Below are 14,953 nucleotides of genomic sequence, written 5' to 3'. Positions count from 1 at the left end.
GGTATATTTACATATATGTATGTACAGTTGGAGGGATTGGGGTGTCAAATCAGACTTGGTCTTCCTTACCCCGACACACACAAAAAAGTGGAGTAAATAAAGAGGTGGGGATAAGAGAAGCAGAGTAAACATTTTAACCATTAAAACTGATCTCAAATTGAAGGTGGAATGGTGTCTTAAAATGCACTCCTTCCCCCTGTTGACCTGTTAATGGAGAGAATTTCAGAAAGATGACCTGAAGCTAGGGCAGGATGTAAGCATTTTTGAAAGAAACATTCAACACCGTTATTATTCTGTATTAATTTTTGGAGCTTTCTGATAGGCAAAGTGAAGCGCTTTGCAACAAATCAGAGAACTAGTTCTTGCAGATCACCATCACCCAGCCTGGGCACATTCACCTTCAGTCGTAGGAACTCCCTATGGGGCTCACTGCCGCTTTCGCTGCTAGGCAGTTCTGACTACTAAAAAAAATTATTCCTTTTTCTTGGAGGCAAGTCTTCAGTCTATTGCTGACCTTTGCCAGAGGGGTTTGTCCTGGGTTCCTCAGCTCACCCACTCTCTTCTTATGTCCCAAATGGGAATTTCATCTTAGAGCACAAAAGGAAAATACATCAGACTCCACTATATTCCCTGACTCCCAGGCTAGTGGCCTGTGTTTCAAAAGCCTCAAACCAGAACATGTAGTATGTCTCATGGGACCTGATCACTGTAACAAATATGGATCCTGTTTTACTGCTAAGCAAACAGAAAGAATTCACACTTGGGAGAACTGTGGCTATGTTTCCTTATCCCTGTACTCCCCATGTTATTTGATTCTTGCCTATAAAGGAAGTGCCGGAGGCCAAGGAAAGCATCTTGTGTTGTTTCTGGTTGAAAAGCAAAGTCAAAGACCAGTACTGAAGATGGTAAGCTTCAGCTTCACAGGTCATCTGTGTAGAAGAGAAATGTAACCTCTCTACCCACAGGAAGAAAAATGCCTGGACTAAATGAAACCGCACTTAATTTGCTAAGTGCATCCTCTGAACAGCAGGTTAAATGGCTATAAGAAATTGTGCTTGCATTTTATTTGATTGCACCCAATTTCCTGGGACCTCAAACACCAAGTTCTCCCAAAATATGGCTAAAATGCTGGCAATATTTGCAAATAAACCCAAAGACAGTTATATACAAACTTAGTTTACATAATACTCATCCTATTAAGTTTCTTCAAATAGCAAAACAGCAATAAATGTCATTCTTAAATGTATCACCTAGTCATCATGGAAAGCTGAGGACACTTAGCAAAGTCAATCTCTATGGATAGTGCTTAAATATTTGGTTTTGTATATCAGAGTATCTTCAATGCTATTGTGCCAATTTTCAAATGGAAAATATGTTCCGTGATACCTTTGAATGAAAAAATATGTGATCTCCCTAACTTCTAGGCAAGTTAATTCATTAGGTCATTGATCTCCTGGAAGCTTTATGTTTCTCAACCTCAAATTCATTTTGAAATGCAAATAAGTTCTTGCACCTCGCTTAGGGAAATGCACAGTCTTTGCTTAGGTATGTACTCACTGAAGGGTCCTCCCTCTACCTTGGGCTGGGGAAACTGAGGCCAAGTACACAGCTCTGGGATCCTAAGAGTGGCTCAGGGCACCCCAAATCAGTCACCTGAGTAACAAACATATTGACAACTGAAGTGGGTCCTAAACTAGGGATCTCAAAATCAACTTCTCCTGCGCTATCCAAGGTGTCCTGTGGACAATGACAGGTAGGAGATGTGGCTGCATTTTAGTGTCCTGGACAAGATTCTTTTGATCTTTCCTTTCCCCATAGGTTGTTCACATCAGGACCTGTTCTCGAGTCTCTGGCAGTCGAAGGGCAATCAGGCCACCCCCAACCAGAGAAGCAGCAGCCAGAAGGATCGGGACCACTTTGGTTATCCCAACAAAAGAAGCAAAGATGGTGTTTCCCAGGATGGCGCCAAATCTGCATAATCCATTGAGGATGCCAAAGGCTGTTGCCCTGCAAAAGAAAAGGAAAGGAAAGAATTCTGAAATTCTGGGCCTTTTTAGATAAATGAGACAGGGTTCTTTTTCTTGTGGGGGAGGCCAGGGGGCAGTTTTTTCCTAAATATAAAATTAGCACATTCTCATTTAATCAAATTTGGAAATACAGAATATAAAGATACAAGGATATTTAAGGCAGTCACAATGTTTTGAATTATTGCCTTCAAGTTTTTTTCCTTCTCTTTTCAAATATATCTGTTCTTAAAATACTTACAGTTAGTACTTGCTTGTTGCAAAAATAATAAAGACATATGCAAAACAGAAAGTGTAATGTTCCCCCTCAGTAACACCTCCTTGTAGCAGACTGCTAGTTGTCCCTCCATATATTTCTTCAAATGTAAGACTACATTTCCCAGAATCCCTTGGTGCTGACTGTAGTCATGTGACTTAGTTCTAGCCAATGGGTTGTAAATACAAATGGCACCTACTAAGAAACTTCCTTAAGAAAGCTCCTGATCAGGCTTTCTGCTTTCTTCTTTGTCTTGTTTCCTTCTATCCTACTTCCTAAAACATAGATGGTGTCATCGTAGACCACAATTAAGTCTAGACAAGGAAGAACAACATAGAAAGAGCCTAAACTGCCTGCTGTAGATTTCTACAAAAGAAAAAAATGAAATGCCTACCTCAGAAAGCCATGAAGTTTTAGGGTTTACCACCTAATCCTAGTTACTGTCCCTCAATCACACTTCCAAATGATAACTATTATTCACCATTTATCCTGCCATGACCTCATCTATACACAGACATAATGTTCCCAACACCATTGCTCCTCAACTGAAGTAAAATATTTTTATACCAGAATTTAAGAATGTGGTTATATTTTTGTACTCACAATTCCTTTTTATATTTGTCTATAATTGAAAAACTCTTTACCTTTATAATCACTAGCACCTAATCCCAGTATTTTTGTTTTCAGCATTTTCCTGTATATTTATTTTCACATGTGCTTTTCTAAATAAAATTCAGAATATTTTTTTCAAGATCCCAGAGGAAATAAACCTCATTGAATTCTGAAATACTCTCATAAGTTAGAGAAAAACTAAATAAAATTTGACATTTTCATGAGATTAAATCATCTTATACATAATGAGTTATATCTTGACATTTATTTAAGTCTCTTTTACCTCTTTGTAATTTTTACGGTTATTATAGTTTTATTCCTATGAGTGTTTCAAACTGATTTCTAGGTATTTTATTACAATTGGACTTTAATTCCTTTTTATTTATTTTATTTTATTTTATTTATTTGGTACTGGGGATTACAAACCCTAGTACTTTAACCACTGAGTTATATCCCCAGCCCTTATTTATTTATTTATTTCTTGAGAAGGTCTCACTAAGTTGCTGAGGTTCTTACTGGCCTTGAACTTGCCACCCTCCTGCCTCAGTCTCCCAGCTTGCTGAGATTACAGGTATGAGCCACCACACTCAGCTTCAGTTACATTTTTAACTTGTTTTGATACATTTTAAAACCTGTAAGCCATTAAAGTAGTTTTATTGCTGACCACCTGACCAGTATTACTTTCTTGTTTCTAGTTGTTTCTCTTCAGTCTCCTAGATGTAAAATTACATCCCATTCAAACAATCAATTTTTTTCTTCTTTTTTTTTTTGGAGGCGGGGGACTTAGTGTAGCTACCCAAATCCCATCTTCTCTGTCACTAATTTGGGGAATGTTATTAAGATTTTTTTTGTTTTGTTTGTTTGTTTTGTTTTTAGAAATCCATTTACCTACCTTCCACACTCCTTCACATTCTTTTTTGGCCACAGGGCCACTTATCTTCACCTTAAAATTCACAATTCCCCCTCCACATGGAGAAACAACTACTAAGTAATGGCCTTGACCCTGTGCCTTTAAACTAGGCCTTTTCCCATGTGGCTTGTACAGAATAAAAGTAAGCCCTGGGCTTCTCTGACATATTCTCTGCAAATGCCCTGGAACTTCATCCTTCATCCCCACCTTTATTTCACTCCCCAGCCCCACCCCCACCCTTGGTTTTCTAGTTCACCTTTTCCCTTTATCTCCCGTGGGCAGGCTTGTTCTCACCTCCCTTGAGGATTGCATGACACAGGTTTTGCTAATTGTTCAATATTAATCCTCTGCCTAGATGTAGCTAGATCTTGTCTTTTACCTTTTGACCACCCACCCCATCCTACTGAGCCACAGACTGCCACTTCTGGGCCTTGCCAACCCTTATGCAGAGAAACTCAATAACCTAGAATATATTTGGTGCATGGAGCACGAGAAAGACCAAGATGGCCAGGCACTTTGCAAGATTTAGTGGGCAGGTGAACTTCTAGCTAAAGAAGTCCAACAAGTCCAAAGGAAATCCCAGGAAGGACTGACCTCTGGTTGGTGGGATACAGCTCCACTGTAATCACATCCAGAGCATTCCAGGCTGCAATGCTGGTCCCGCAGAAAAGGCATTGCCAGCCAATCATTGCAGACTCACTATTGCCAAAAAACAGGAAGAAGCAGCAGACTGCTGAGATTAGCATGGAGCCACCTGAGGAGAGAGGTCAAGAGCAGAAAGAAACATGAAACCCCATGGCTTAAACAAGACTGTCTGTTACCCACAGGTTCTGTCCTGTCTCCCATCTTCACAGGCACACCTAATGGGACAGGTTACCTGAAGTATTAGGTCCATCCTCCACATGGAGAGAATATAGCCTGAACCCCCTCCATGGTACCCCAGCTATGAGATCAGAGGCTTCTGCATGGGTCACCAGAGTTTACCTCCAGGAAAGATTTTGAAATTGCCACTCTATGGGACTGTTCAGTCCAAAAGACTTGGGGGTGGTGGAGATGGAGGTATTTGTTGAGAATATACTAAGTGCCAGACACTGTTCAAGGTGCTTGAGAGACATAAAGAGCAGTTTAAAAAAAGGGAAGAAAAAAAAAAAACTCCACTCTGAATTTGCAATCAATATGTCAAACAGACACCTGCCCACGTTCTCACAGCTCTATTTACAATAGAAAAAATACAGAATCTACCTAAATACCCATCAACAGAAGAGTGGATAATACATATACATAATGCATATGCATCATGGAGTATCATTCAGCACTTTAAAGGAGAGGAAAACCCTGTCATTTACAACAATACAGATGGAACTGGAGGCCATCATGTTGAGTGAAATAACACAGGAAGACAAATACCACAGGATCTCAAAGAATCTAAAAAAGTGGAACTCAGAAAGTAGCATAGTGGTTACCAGGTGCTAGGGAGTGAGGATGTATCAGAAAGATGCTGGTCAAAGGATACGAATTCAGTTAGAAGAATAAACTTCAGAAATGTATTGTACAGTACAGTGATGATATTGATGCTAACTATCATATTCCTCAGAATCACTGAAAATAAATTTCAAATGTTTCTCCACAAAAAATAATAAGTATGGGTGGTGGGTAGGTCAACGCACTTGATTTAATCATACCACATTGTGTATGTATAGCAGAGAATCACTTTGTAGCCCATAAACATATACAATTTAAATGTGTCAATTAAAAACATTTTAATTTTTTTATTTAAAAAATGTTTTTAAAATAACTTAAAATTTAAAATAAACTTCAGCCAAAAAAAAAAAAAAAAAAGATTCTCATGCATCTTACATTCCTGTGGGAAGGGGCTACCAAAAGGGAACCTCAGGAAAGGCTGTCCTGCTTCCTTTCCCATCTCCTCTCCACCCCAAGATCCCTCTGCTTTCTCTGCTCCAGGGTGACTGATGGACGTCACTGTCACCTGGGAGGAGAGACAGGTTGGAGCATTTTTCCTCAACTCCCATTCTGTTTTAGAAACCCCCCACTTTTGTTTCGGTTTGGTTTGGTTTGGTTGGTTGGTTGGTTGATTGGCCTCACCTCTCAGGACCACAGCTCCTGCCAGGTGGCTCTTCCTCCAGGGTCCCAGCCCCTAGGCTCTATGAGGGTGATTTCTCCCCTTGCCCCTGCTGCCACCGGGTTGCCTACCTGCCTCATTTGTTCTGAAAACCCCGTCCACATTTCTAAAGCCACCCATCAATACAGTCTCTTCCTTGAAACCAGTGGGGATAGATCTCTTCAGCCAGGACTCGAGCTGATCGAGCTAATGATGAGAGATCTCCTCAAAATTAGACCGGGCCAGATTCGGTGGGTCCACCCTGGGAGCTCGGGAAGCCCAAGGTGGGGGCAGGGCGTGGCAGGGCAGGTTGCAGCCCAGGAGTAGAGCTGGAGAGGAGGCAGGAAAGCAGATCCCAAACCATGGCTTGCTGATGAGCTGGGAAATGCTAACTGTCCGCCTGGATGCTGCAGACCCTGGGAAGGTAGGGCTGAAAGTAGGTGTCCGTGGTCTCTTTCCCAACTGCTAGGAGACAACTAGAAGGGGACGAGATGGGCACCCACGGACCACAAGTGCCATGAGAACAGTGCCCTCTACACACAGCAGCCCTCAAAGAGACCAGCGTTGGATGTGGCATACAATAAATGCTGACAAAAATTTGCTGAGTACAAAACATTATCATCAAATAAATCAAGTGATAGGGAGGCCTCTCCTGACCTTCAACCATGTTAGTTGTTCCTGCTATAGGTCCCTATGGCCCACAGTCCTACCACTTTCTAATTTATTCCCCTGTAATTAAGAGGTTTGAGATCCAATTCTAGCTTCACCACTTCGAAACCTGTGTGACCCTGAATGAGTCACTTAACCTCTCTGTGCTGTCTCATTTCCCCATCTGTAAAATGTTTATTAAAGTAGCGCCTGCCTCCAAGGGTTATGACAAGGGCTTGATGTGTTAATAATGATAAAATACTTGGAACACAGCCTGACCTATAACAAGCATTTCATAGTGTTAGTTAAATGAAATTTCTAGCTTATGTCTGTCTCTCCCAATCTATCATTTGCTCTTTAAGCACTAAGATATTGACTATCTCAATTACCATTCCAGTCTCATTGCTTCCCACACAGCCTGGCAGAGAATAAGTACTGCATAAATAAATGTTTATTGAATGAATGAGTGGGTAACAGCCTCATTAGGAAAACTTCTCCTCTGCTGTTCACAAGAAGCAACTTCCACCCTCTCAAGAGCCCCGGAGAGTGAGCAGGACACAGCTGCTCTGCAGATTCTATGGGGAGGGGCTTGGTCTGAGGGGCATGGGAAATGCTGTTTCAAAGCAGTTCACCATGTCCCATCGTGGCACTGTGGAATGGATATTTACTGAGCATCCAGAATTCACTGTGCACTGACCCACTGGGAGTCAGGCTTCTTCCTAAAGACTCAGGGTACAGAGACCTCTAGAGGAGGCACTGCCCGAACCCCAAATGAGCTTGCAATCTAGCTCAGAAACAAAATTCTAATAGGAGTAGAATATGGAGAAATTCTAAGTGGTAGTTCTAGATCTCTAACTGGGAGCCCAAGTGTGATCTGGGATGACAAGAAGGGGCTTCGATGGCATGGAGAAGGTATCGGCTGTCCTGCTGCCCAGCCTGTCCCCTGAGCACAGCCTTCCTCCTGCATCCATGGAGAGCAGGGCCCACCCCACCCTGCAGTCCCTGCCTTCCCCAGACCTTCCCCAGCTACTTCAAGCCCTGACCAACAGGGTCAGACTCTGGACTCAAGTCCAGCCATCAAGTGGCAGTAGTGTCACATGCCTGCTCTCATTATCTCATTGGAGCAAATAGATGATTTTTAGCAATTATGAAAATGAAGCTCGGGATCGTAAAAGAATGTCTACAGACTCATAAAAGCTAATTTTGAAAGAGATAGCCACCTGGCGCTGACACGATGCCACCCTGTGGTACCCTCGGCTGAGAGCGAGGTGCCTCTGGAGAATGCAGGAATGAGTAAGTCCCTGTCCCTTCCCTCAGGGGTGTCAGAACTGACCAGGGCACAGCCTGTAGCAGGGACAGCTCAGGGTCCCACATCTGTGAGACAACTCTGCAGCCTGCCCGTAAGACTAAAAGCTTGAAGTCACAGGCACTTCTTACGCTCACCATTCGGAATATTCATGCTGCTATTTATCATAATGATATTCCACATGAGTCGAACGCCAGGAAAAGATTTTCTTCTCATGAACACCTGACCAATTTTCTCTGATATAATGACTAGGTGATTTATTTTGTTTCCCTTTGAGTTTTGGTACTAGGAATCTAGGTATTAATTTTCCTGACCAATTATATCCCAAGGGCAGATCCTTAATGGCATTTTTATTAATGGGCCTCCTGCCTCCCCAGCCCTGGGATGTAAGATGTACTCTAATGTACATTTTCCGCGGTCCTCGATGTGTCCTTTTTGTTTCTTGCTCACCATGCGTGCCATTATGTTGTTGTAACACACAGCTGCAAATCCTGGTGGAACTGAGGTGTGTGTGTGTATAGCTACCATTTGTGAGAGCCTCCCATGTGCCAAACGTAGCACATGCTTGGGGTGGGTTATGTTCAGTCCTCATCATCCCAACAGCTATCTACATCTCATCTTATAAATAAGAAACTGAAACCCAGAGAAGCAAAAGACTGTTCTCACATCTAACGGTCATGAGGTGCTCAGATTTCAACATGAGTCTGTCCAACTCCAAAGCCCCATCATTATAGTTAAACAACAAAAGTAATCTGATTTATGTCAAACCATCAAACTATCATTTAAGAGCATTTTGCATGTTTGTTTAAAATCCCCTTATGACACAGGAAGGGCAGATATATTTCATATTCGTATTGAATGCTAATAGAATGAGTGAGGGCCACAGAATCTCTCATCCTGAAAATGAAAGGGAGACCTTCCCCTGTGCTAGAGCTCTCAGACTCCTTCCCCAGGGCCCTGGGCTTCTGCAGATGCACCTCCTCGGTTCAACTGCACCAGATTCAGTCTTACCTGCTTGGTTTCCTGTGCAAGCTTTCTTAAATTTAAACAAATACCCCATGGCCCTAGGATGCTTGAAAGCCACTGACTGGCCCAGCCCAGGGGAGTCCAGATGGGACACCCTAACAACTCACCGATCATCTTGAGCCTTCCGATTCTATCCATGAGCAGGGCAGAAATGATGTTCCCAGGCAAGACAGAGAGGCTGCCAAGGAAGCTGACGAGGTAAATCAGGAAGTCGTTGTCTTCTTCGAAGTCCATGTGGCAGCCCTCCTTCTGCTCCAGGAAGGTGGAGTTGATGAACCGACAGTTGATGAACTTATGCTTGTAGAGGTCTGCAAAGAGAAAGAAACCTTTGGCTCATGAGCGTGTAGAGGAGCTGGAGAGAGGGGAAGAGAGGCAGAGATGAAGCTATGCCCCTTCCGTGAGCAGGCTGTGACCTCAGTCAAGGTGATGTGTGGCCAGGTGTGATAAAGAGAGGCTTTACATTGAATTGACTTTCAGAAATTCAATGACCTGTTCTAATCACCATGAGGAGGAATAAAACCAACGTTAATGGGAGGAACATTTTAAAATGCATCATCTCCCCAGCTGGATAACAGTCCAGTTTATACCAACTGGGTGACTCTGAGGGTCACAGAGGCTGGCCCGTTCCTCTGAGGCTACCCGACTTAGACAAGCAGAACACAAGAGAGTTGGGTCCATATTGAAGCATCCACTCCAGAGCTCCTGCTGTAGTCCGTGCAGAGACTTCATGTTCTTCAAAATAAAAATCATTTCTTTTGGAAATAGTTTTCATATCTTCTGACACCTTCAAAGACAAGCTGTCCTAACAGAAAGAGGGTTAGATCGGCTCCCTGGACACCTGGATTTAAGGAGCCAGCCCTGCCACTAAACCCCTGCAACCTCCCTGAACCTGTACCTATAAAATTGGATTATCTCCAGTGCTTCTCCCAGCTCTGACATTGTCTGACTACAAGTGTTTACAAAAACTCCTGTGTTAAGAGTATTTGAATGAAGAAGCATCATTAAAACATGAAAGAATAAAAGGACATGCACCGTTTAATGATAAATAGTAAATTTCTGGAACTCATTGTTTTAAGTTCAGACTAACAGGAATTCAGAAAGTAGGTCTCATAAGAATATTAAGAAACTGAGGGATATTGGGAGACCCGATATGGAATGGTCTGAGACTGGTATCACGGAGGGGAAAGATGTTCTTATATAAACTATACTTTGATGCTGGTGCTGGGGAGAAGGCATCCATCTGGACAAGATCAAGTATTTGGTGGAAAGATCACAGACTTTAGAGACAAATAATTGAAGAATGGATCCAAAATCCCCCATCTGACTAACTGTGGCTTTGAGCAAGTTGCTGAAGTCTGAGTTACCCTAACTATAAAGTGGGGATAACAATAGTATATTTCTGTGATAAGGTAAGTAAGGCCCCTGGTAACACACAGTTAGTTTCCTTATGTTCCAACTCTATTGGATATTTTATTAATCTATAACAAGAATAATGAGGAACAGTGGATGAGCAGAATTTCGTGATTTTTTTAAAATCATGGAAACTTAAAATGGTATGCTCCTAAAACAATATTAGCATTTGTTTTACGCACAAAATTTGAACAAAGGCAATTTTCCCTTTTCATTTTGTAATCATGAAAGCATAAGTTTTGAATTGTGCAAGATTCATATTAGGCAAAGTCTTTAAGAAGGTATTCTGTGCATAAAATGCAGTGCCCTGGAATGCTGGTTTTTAGTGGTATCACACTTTGTTCCTACTAAAGGGCCTTAGCGTGTACCATCAGCCTCATCAAGATGTGAACACTTGGCCAGAACTTTGGTTTCTAATTTTTTGTGTGATAAAAACAGACACAGATAAACTAAATGTTTGGTGAAGGCTGTGTACCTAATTTGTGCCATTCCTGGGGCTAGAGCCCATCTCTCCTCCCTAAGGCTTGCCACTAGTATCTACAAACATTTCCCTCCTCCTGAACCTTACAACTGAGTGTGCTGGTTCTTAGCCTACACTGATCCACCCCTGCTGCCTTCCTCTCACTCCACCCACCTTCTTACCTGTGTTATAAAAGATGGTTGATTCAATGGTGCAGTTTTTGAAATAGGTGTCAGTAGATGTAACATCTTCAAAATAACATTCATCAAAGAATGTGTCCTCGAAGAGTACGTGTTTAAAGTACATCTTTGTGAACCTGTGGGAGAGATGTTAGACTCTGAGTGATTCATCCAGGAAAAGAAAAGAGACTTGAGACCAAAATGGGAAACACAGAAAGACAAAATAAGAACTGCATGACAAAAGGTGCTGGAACACTACTTTCAACACAGATTGTTTCTGAATTTCTTAGCTGTTTAGTTAATTAGTGAGGAAGGCCTTCAGAACTACAGAAGTCAGAGTCCAGTCCAGGTCTGTATGGGGTACTGTACACAAATCGGGTATTCCCAAATGAGAGTCCATGGACCTTCCCCCATCAGAATCACAGAAGTGTAAAATAGTGTCAATGAAAATATGGGTAACAGTTCACTTTCTCCAAGGCTTTAAAAACATGCAGATACCTTGGTTGGTCCTATAAGGTCTGGAAGTAATATAATGGTGAAGGCCTGATAATCTTTATTTTTAAAATTGCCCCAACAAAGATGTAAGGAAATAGGCATTTTCATTTACCCTGGTGGTAGAATTTAATCAAGGCAGCCTCTTTGGGAAGCAATTTTGCAAAATTTAAAATTCACATTCCCTTTCACCTAGGAATACCATCTCTAGGAATTTGTCTTACATATATTTTTTCATACAGTTGAAGAGACACATTCACTGGTCTTCATTGTGACATTGGTAATATTAGTAATGGATTATCGCACACATACAAACAAACATACATACTAGATAGAGGATAGACAGACACCATATAATGGAATACCATGTATGTATAGCCAATGAGACTGATCTACATGTGTTAATACAGAATAATCTTAAAGATACATTGCTAAGTGAAAAACATCAAGATGCAATACAAAGTTCACAGAAGGTGACCATTCATGTAAGAAAAAAGATGGTCTGTGTGGTTCCAATATATACTCTCCAAATATATGTAGGGAGTTACACGGGAAACAAGTGCTGGGATCTGAGGAGATGCAAAAGGGGATAGAAACGAGATAAATTTCACTTTTACTTTATATCATATTACTTTCTCACTTTAAAAAACTCAGCTAATAAGGGGGTAAGTCACCAAGATGATCATGAGGTCCAGCCACCTTTGGGATCCACTTGCATTATTCCAATTTCTGCATTATCTTACAAAGAGCAATATCACATTTAAGAATCTACCTCACATTCATTGACGCCTTCTGTTGCTTGGTCAAATTTTGCAGGCTGCAGCCTTGCTTTTAGCTATATATCCATTTGTGAGTGATTACAATCTGTTCATTCATTCATTGTCTAGTCACTCATTTATATTTCCCATCTTCAGCAAAAACTTGCTGAGCATGGGACTGGGAGCTTTTGATATAGAGTGGAAGCCACCGTCCCTGCCCTTTAGTCTAACTGGTGAAAAGAACAGGCATCAGACAACAAGGATACAGTGGGAATCACAGGGACAGAGCGGGCAGAGAGACCTGAGGGTCACTGTTCTTCAGGCTCCAAGATAATTCACTCCCAAACACATATAAAGGCCAGCGTCTATCTTGCCACATAGTGTTCTACTCAGAGGTCTAACCTGACACCTAAAATTAGCTTCTGCAAAACGGCCTCCCACTCAATAAGAAGAGTAAGTACTTGTCAAAGGGAGATGCCCAGACCCTCATATCAGAATAAAGAAGGAGGTCATTGTTAAAGATATGGCTTCCTAGGTTCCAACCTGACCTTATAAATGATAATGATCATCAGAGGCAACAGACCATTATAGTACTTACACAAAGATTTGAAAATCATTGGTCTGGAAAACCAAATTATTTTGAATATTTTTTTTCCTTTAGGCCAAATTTGCTACAGGGTTTGAAAAACAGGGGCTTCCAAACATTGTCACGTACTCTTCAGTTTCCATAAGAAAAACCAATTGGTAAGCCTTTTATTTCAGAAAGGTGCCTGTGACTTCAAATTTGCATGGCATATGTATTTACTCAGGACAGCTATTCCTGGAGACTGTCTCTGGCCTTTGCCTTTCTTAATATATCCTAATCTTTAATATAATAGTAGGCTGGCGATGAGGCCTTCGGTGATAATTTAATAGTCTTCCAAGGGTGGGTGAGAAAGCAGAGCCATAAATCATAAATGAGTCTGACGCAGGCAGATCTTAAAATGTATCTCCAAGTGGGTTATTAAAAGGCGAAAGGATGAAAGAGATGAACGGAGAAAGGGCCAGCACATGCTTTATGAGTCTTTATATGAATCATTTCTCCTGATATCTTACGTAGTAAACTGGCCTAAGATGCTTAATTCAGGAAAGTTCAGAAGCTGAATAAAAAGTTAGCCAAAGGATAAGTATCCTGTGGAATTTTTCTTTTAAGGACTCAGAGTCCTTGAGGGTCCAGGGCCTACAACAGAATTAGGATTACAAGAACTTAATTCAGTTACCCGCATTGGAGATCCAATGCTTAGTCCAACAAAGGATCCGAATTTGGCCAAAGTCCCAATTATCTAGTCACTGTATTTCAGGTTGGATGGAGTCACTCTCCAGAAACTAATATCCTCTCCCCAAAAGTTCAAAAGTTCCTGTGTTAGGCAATGTTCTGGATTATGAGAGTTGGAACCTCATCAGTGAATTAATCCATTTGATGTTGTAATAATTTGAATGAGCTACTGGGTGTTAACCATGGCCAGATGGCACATGGCTATAGAAAGCAGGTCACTATCCGCATGATCTTGGACTATATCTGTCCCTGGCTTCTTGCTCTCTCTCTCTCTTTCTGTTTCCCAGCTGCTCTGAGCTGATAGCTTTCCCCCACCACACCCTTCCTCCATGACGTTCTGCCTCACCTCAGCCTCAGACAAATGAACGCATCTGACCATGGACTGAGACCTCTGAAACCATGAGCCTAAAAAATAAACATTTCCTCCTCTAAATTGTTCTTATTGGATATTTGTATCACAGCTATGAAAAGCTGACTAACACAGTACCCTTTAGTTGGCTTCTTTTTTAAGTAGAGAATTCACTTTCACATACATTACATCAACTTTCAGGGAGAAAATAATGAATGTGTTTCCTGGAAGTCCGCGTCCATTCATATTCTACCACAATAAGCCCTGCAGGCACAGTGAAATGAAACAGAGTCCTTCAGGAAAGAGGTAGAGCCCCAGTCTCTCGCTTGTTAACTCCTAAAGCAAAACAAAAGGATCATTCACTTCAGAAAATACATGCTTGAATCTAATTTCCTTAGAGATTGGAGGAAGCAATCTTGCCTGATACTTTGTATAACTGGTTATATTCCACACGTATTAGGCATCAGGCATTTTCCCCAGGTCTAGTAACATTCTCCAAAAACTAAAGAGACCAACTTTTAGGACTTGACCACTAAGAGATCTTGGGCAAGTCAGCTCTACTCCCTAGGCCTTCGCTTAAGAATCTATAAAACAGGGGCATGGAGATGGCTTTTTCCAGCTTTATTTTCTGATTCTGTAAATAAGGAGCACCCTAACTTCCTCAGGAACCCTGGGGAAGAAGCATATGAATGGACTTAGGAGATGGCTGTCTTTCCCAATACTGAAATATTATTTCATGGAAACCCTGAAAATGTCTATGATAGGAAATCTAGTAACAGTGTCCATCAAATACTCTCTCTAAGGAGATACATTCTTGTGTTTTTATGGATCTACCAGTGAATCCTACTTCCTCTCTCTTTCTCTTACACCTAAGGCTATTAAGTACAGAAATCATGATACCTCGTGCTTTCTCTTTACAAAGATCTTAACACATTTACTGCTTTTGAAAATAATGACCAAAGCAGAATTTCAAGAACAGAACACAATGCAAAAAGGAAAACAATGACTAAAATAGCATTAGAAAAAAAACAGTAGAACAAATTCACATATATAGTTATATACATCCTAAGTCAAACACTAACTATTGCC

At 41.3% G+C, this 14,953-nt stretch overlaps 1 protein-coding gene across 3 annotated transcripts in view; it reads right to left on the bottom strand.

Annotated features, from left to right (window-relative positions):
- Positions 1 to 1,823: 1,823 nt before the first annotated feature.
- Positions 1,824 to 14,953, bottom strand: part of Sv2b (synaptic vesicle glycoprotein 2B) — a 62,579-nt gene continuing 49,449 nt past the window's right edge. For 2 of the 3 annotated variants that reach the window (XM_076848821.2, XM_076848823.2), the window contains 4 exons: positions 10,954 to 11,087; positions 9,009 to 9,209; positions 4,397 to 4,556; positions 1,824 to 2,007 (listed from right to left, as the gene is read on the bottom strand). In XM_076848821.2, coding sequence (XP_076704936.1) covers positions 1,824 to 2,007; positions 4,397 to 4,556; positions 9,009 to 9,209; positions 10,954 to 11,087 — 679 coding nt within the window. The remainder of the gene's footprint in view (positions 2,008 to 4,396; positions 4,557 to 9,008; positions 9,210 to 10,953; positions 11,088 to 14,953) is intronic. The other variant, XM_076848822.2, reaches the window with a different exon arrangement.

This window comes from Callospermophilus lateralis, chromosome 3 (genome assembly GCF_048772815.1).
Source record: "Callospermophilus lateralis isolate mCalLat2 chromosome 3, mCalLat2.hap1, whole genome shotgun sequence".
Taxonomy (NCBI): Eukaryota; Metazoa; Chordata; class Mammalia; order Rodentia; family Sciuridae; genus Callospermophilus; species Callospermophilus lateralis.
The sequence above is the reverse complement of the archived record's forward strand: the minus strand, read 5'-3'. Positions and strand labels throughout refer to the sequence as shown.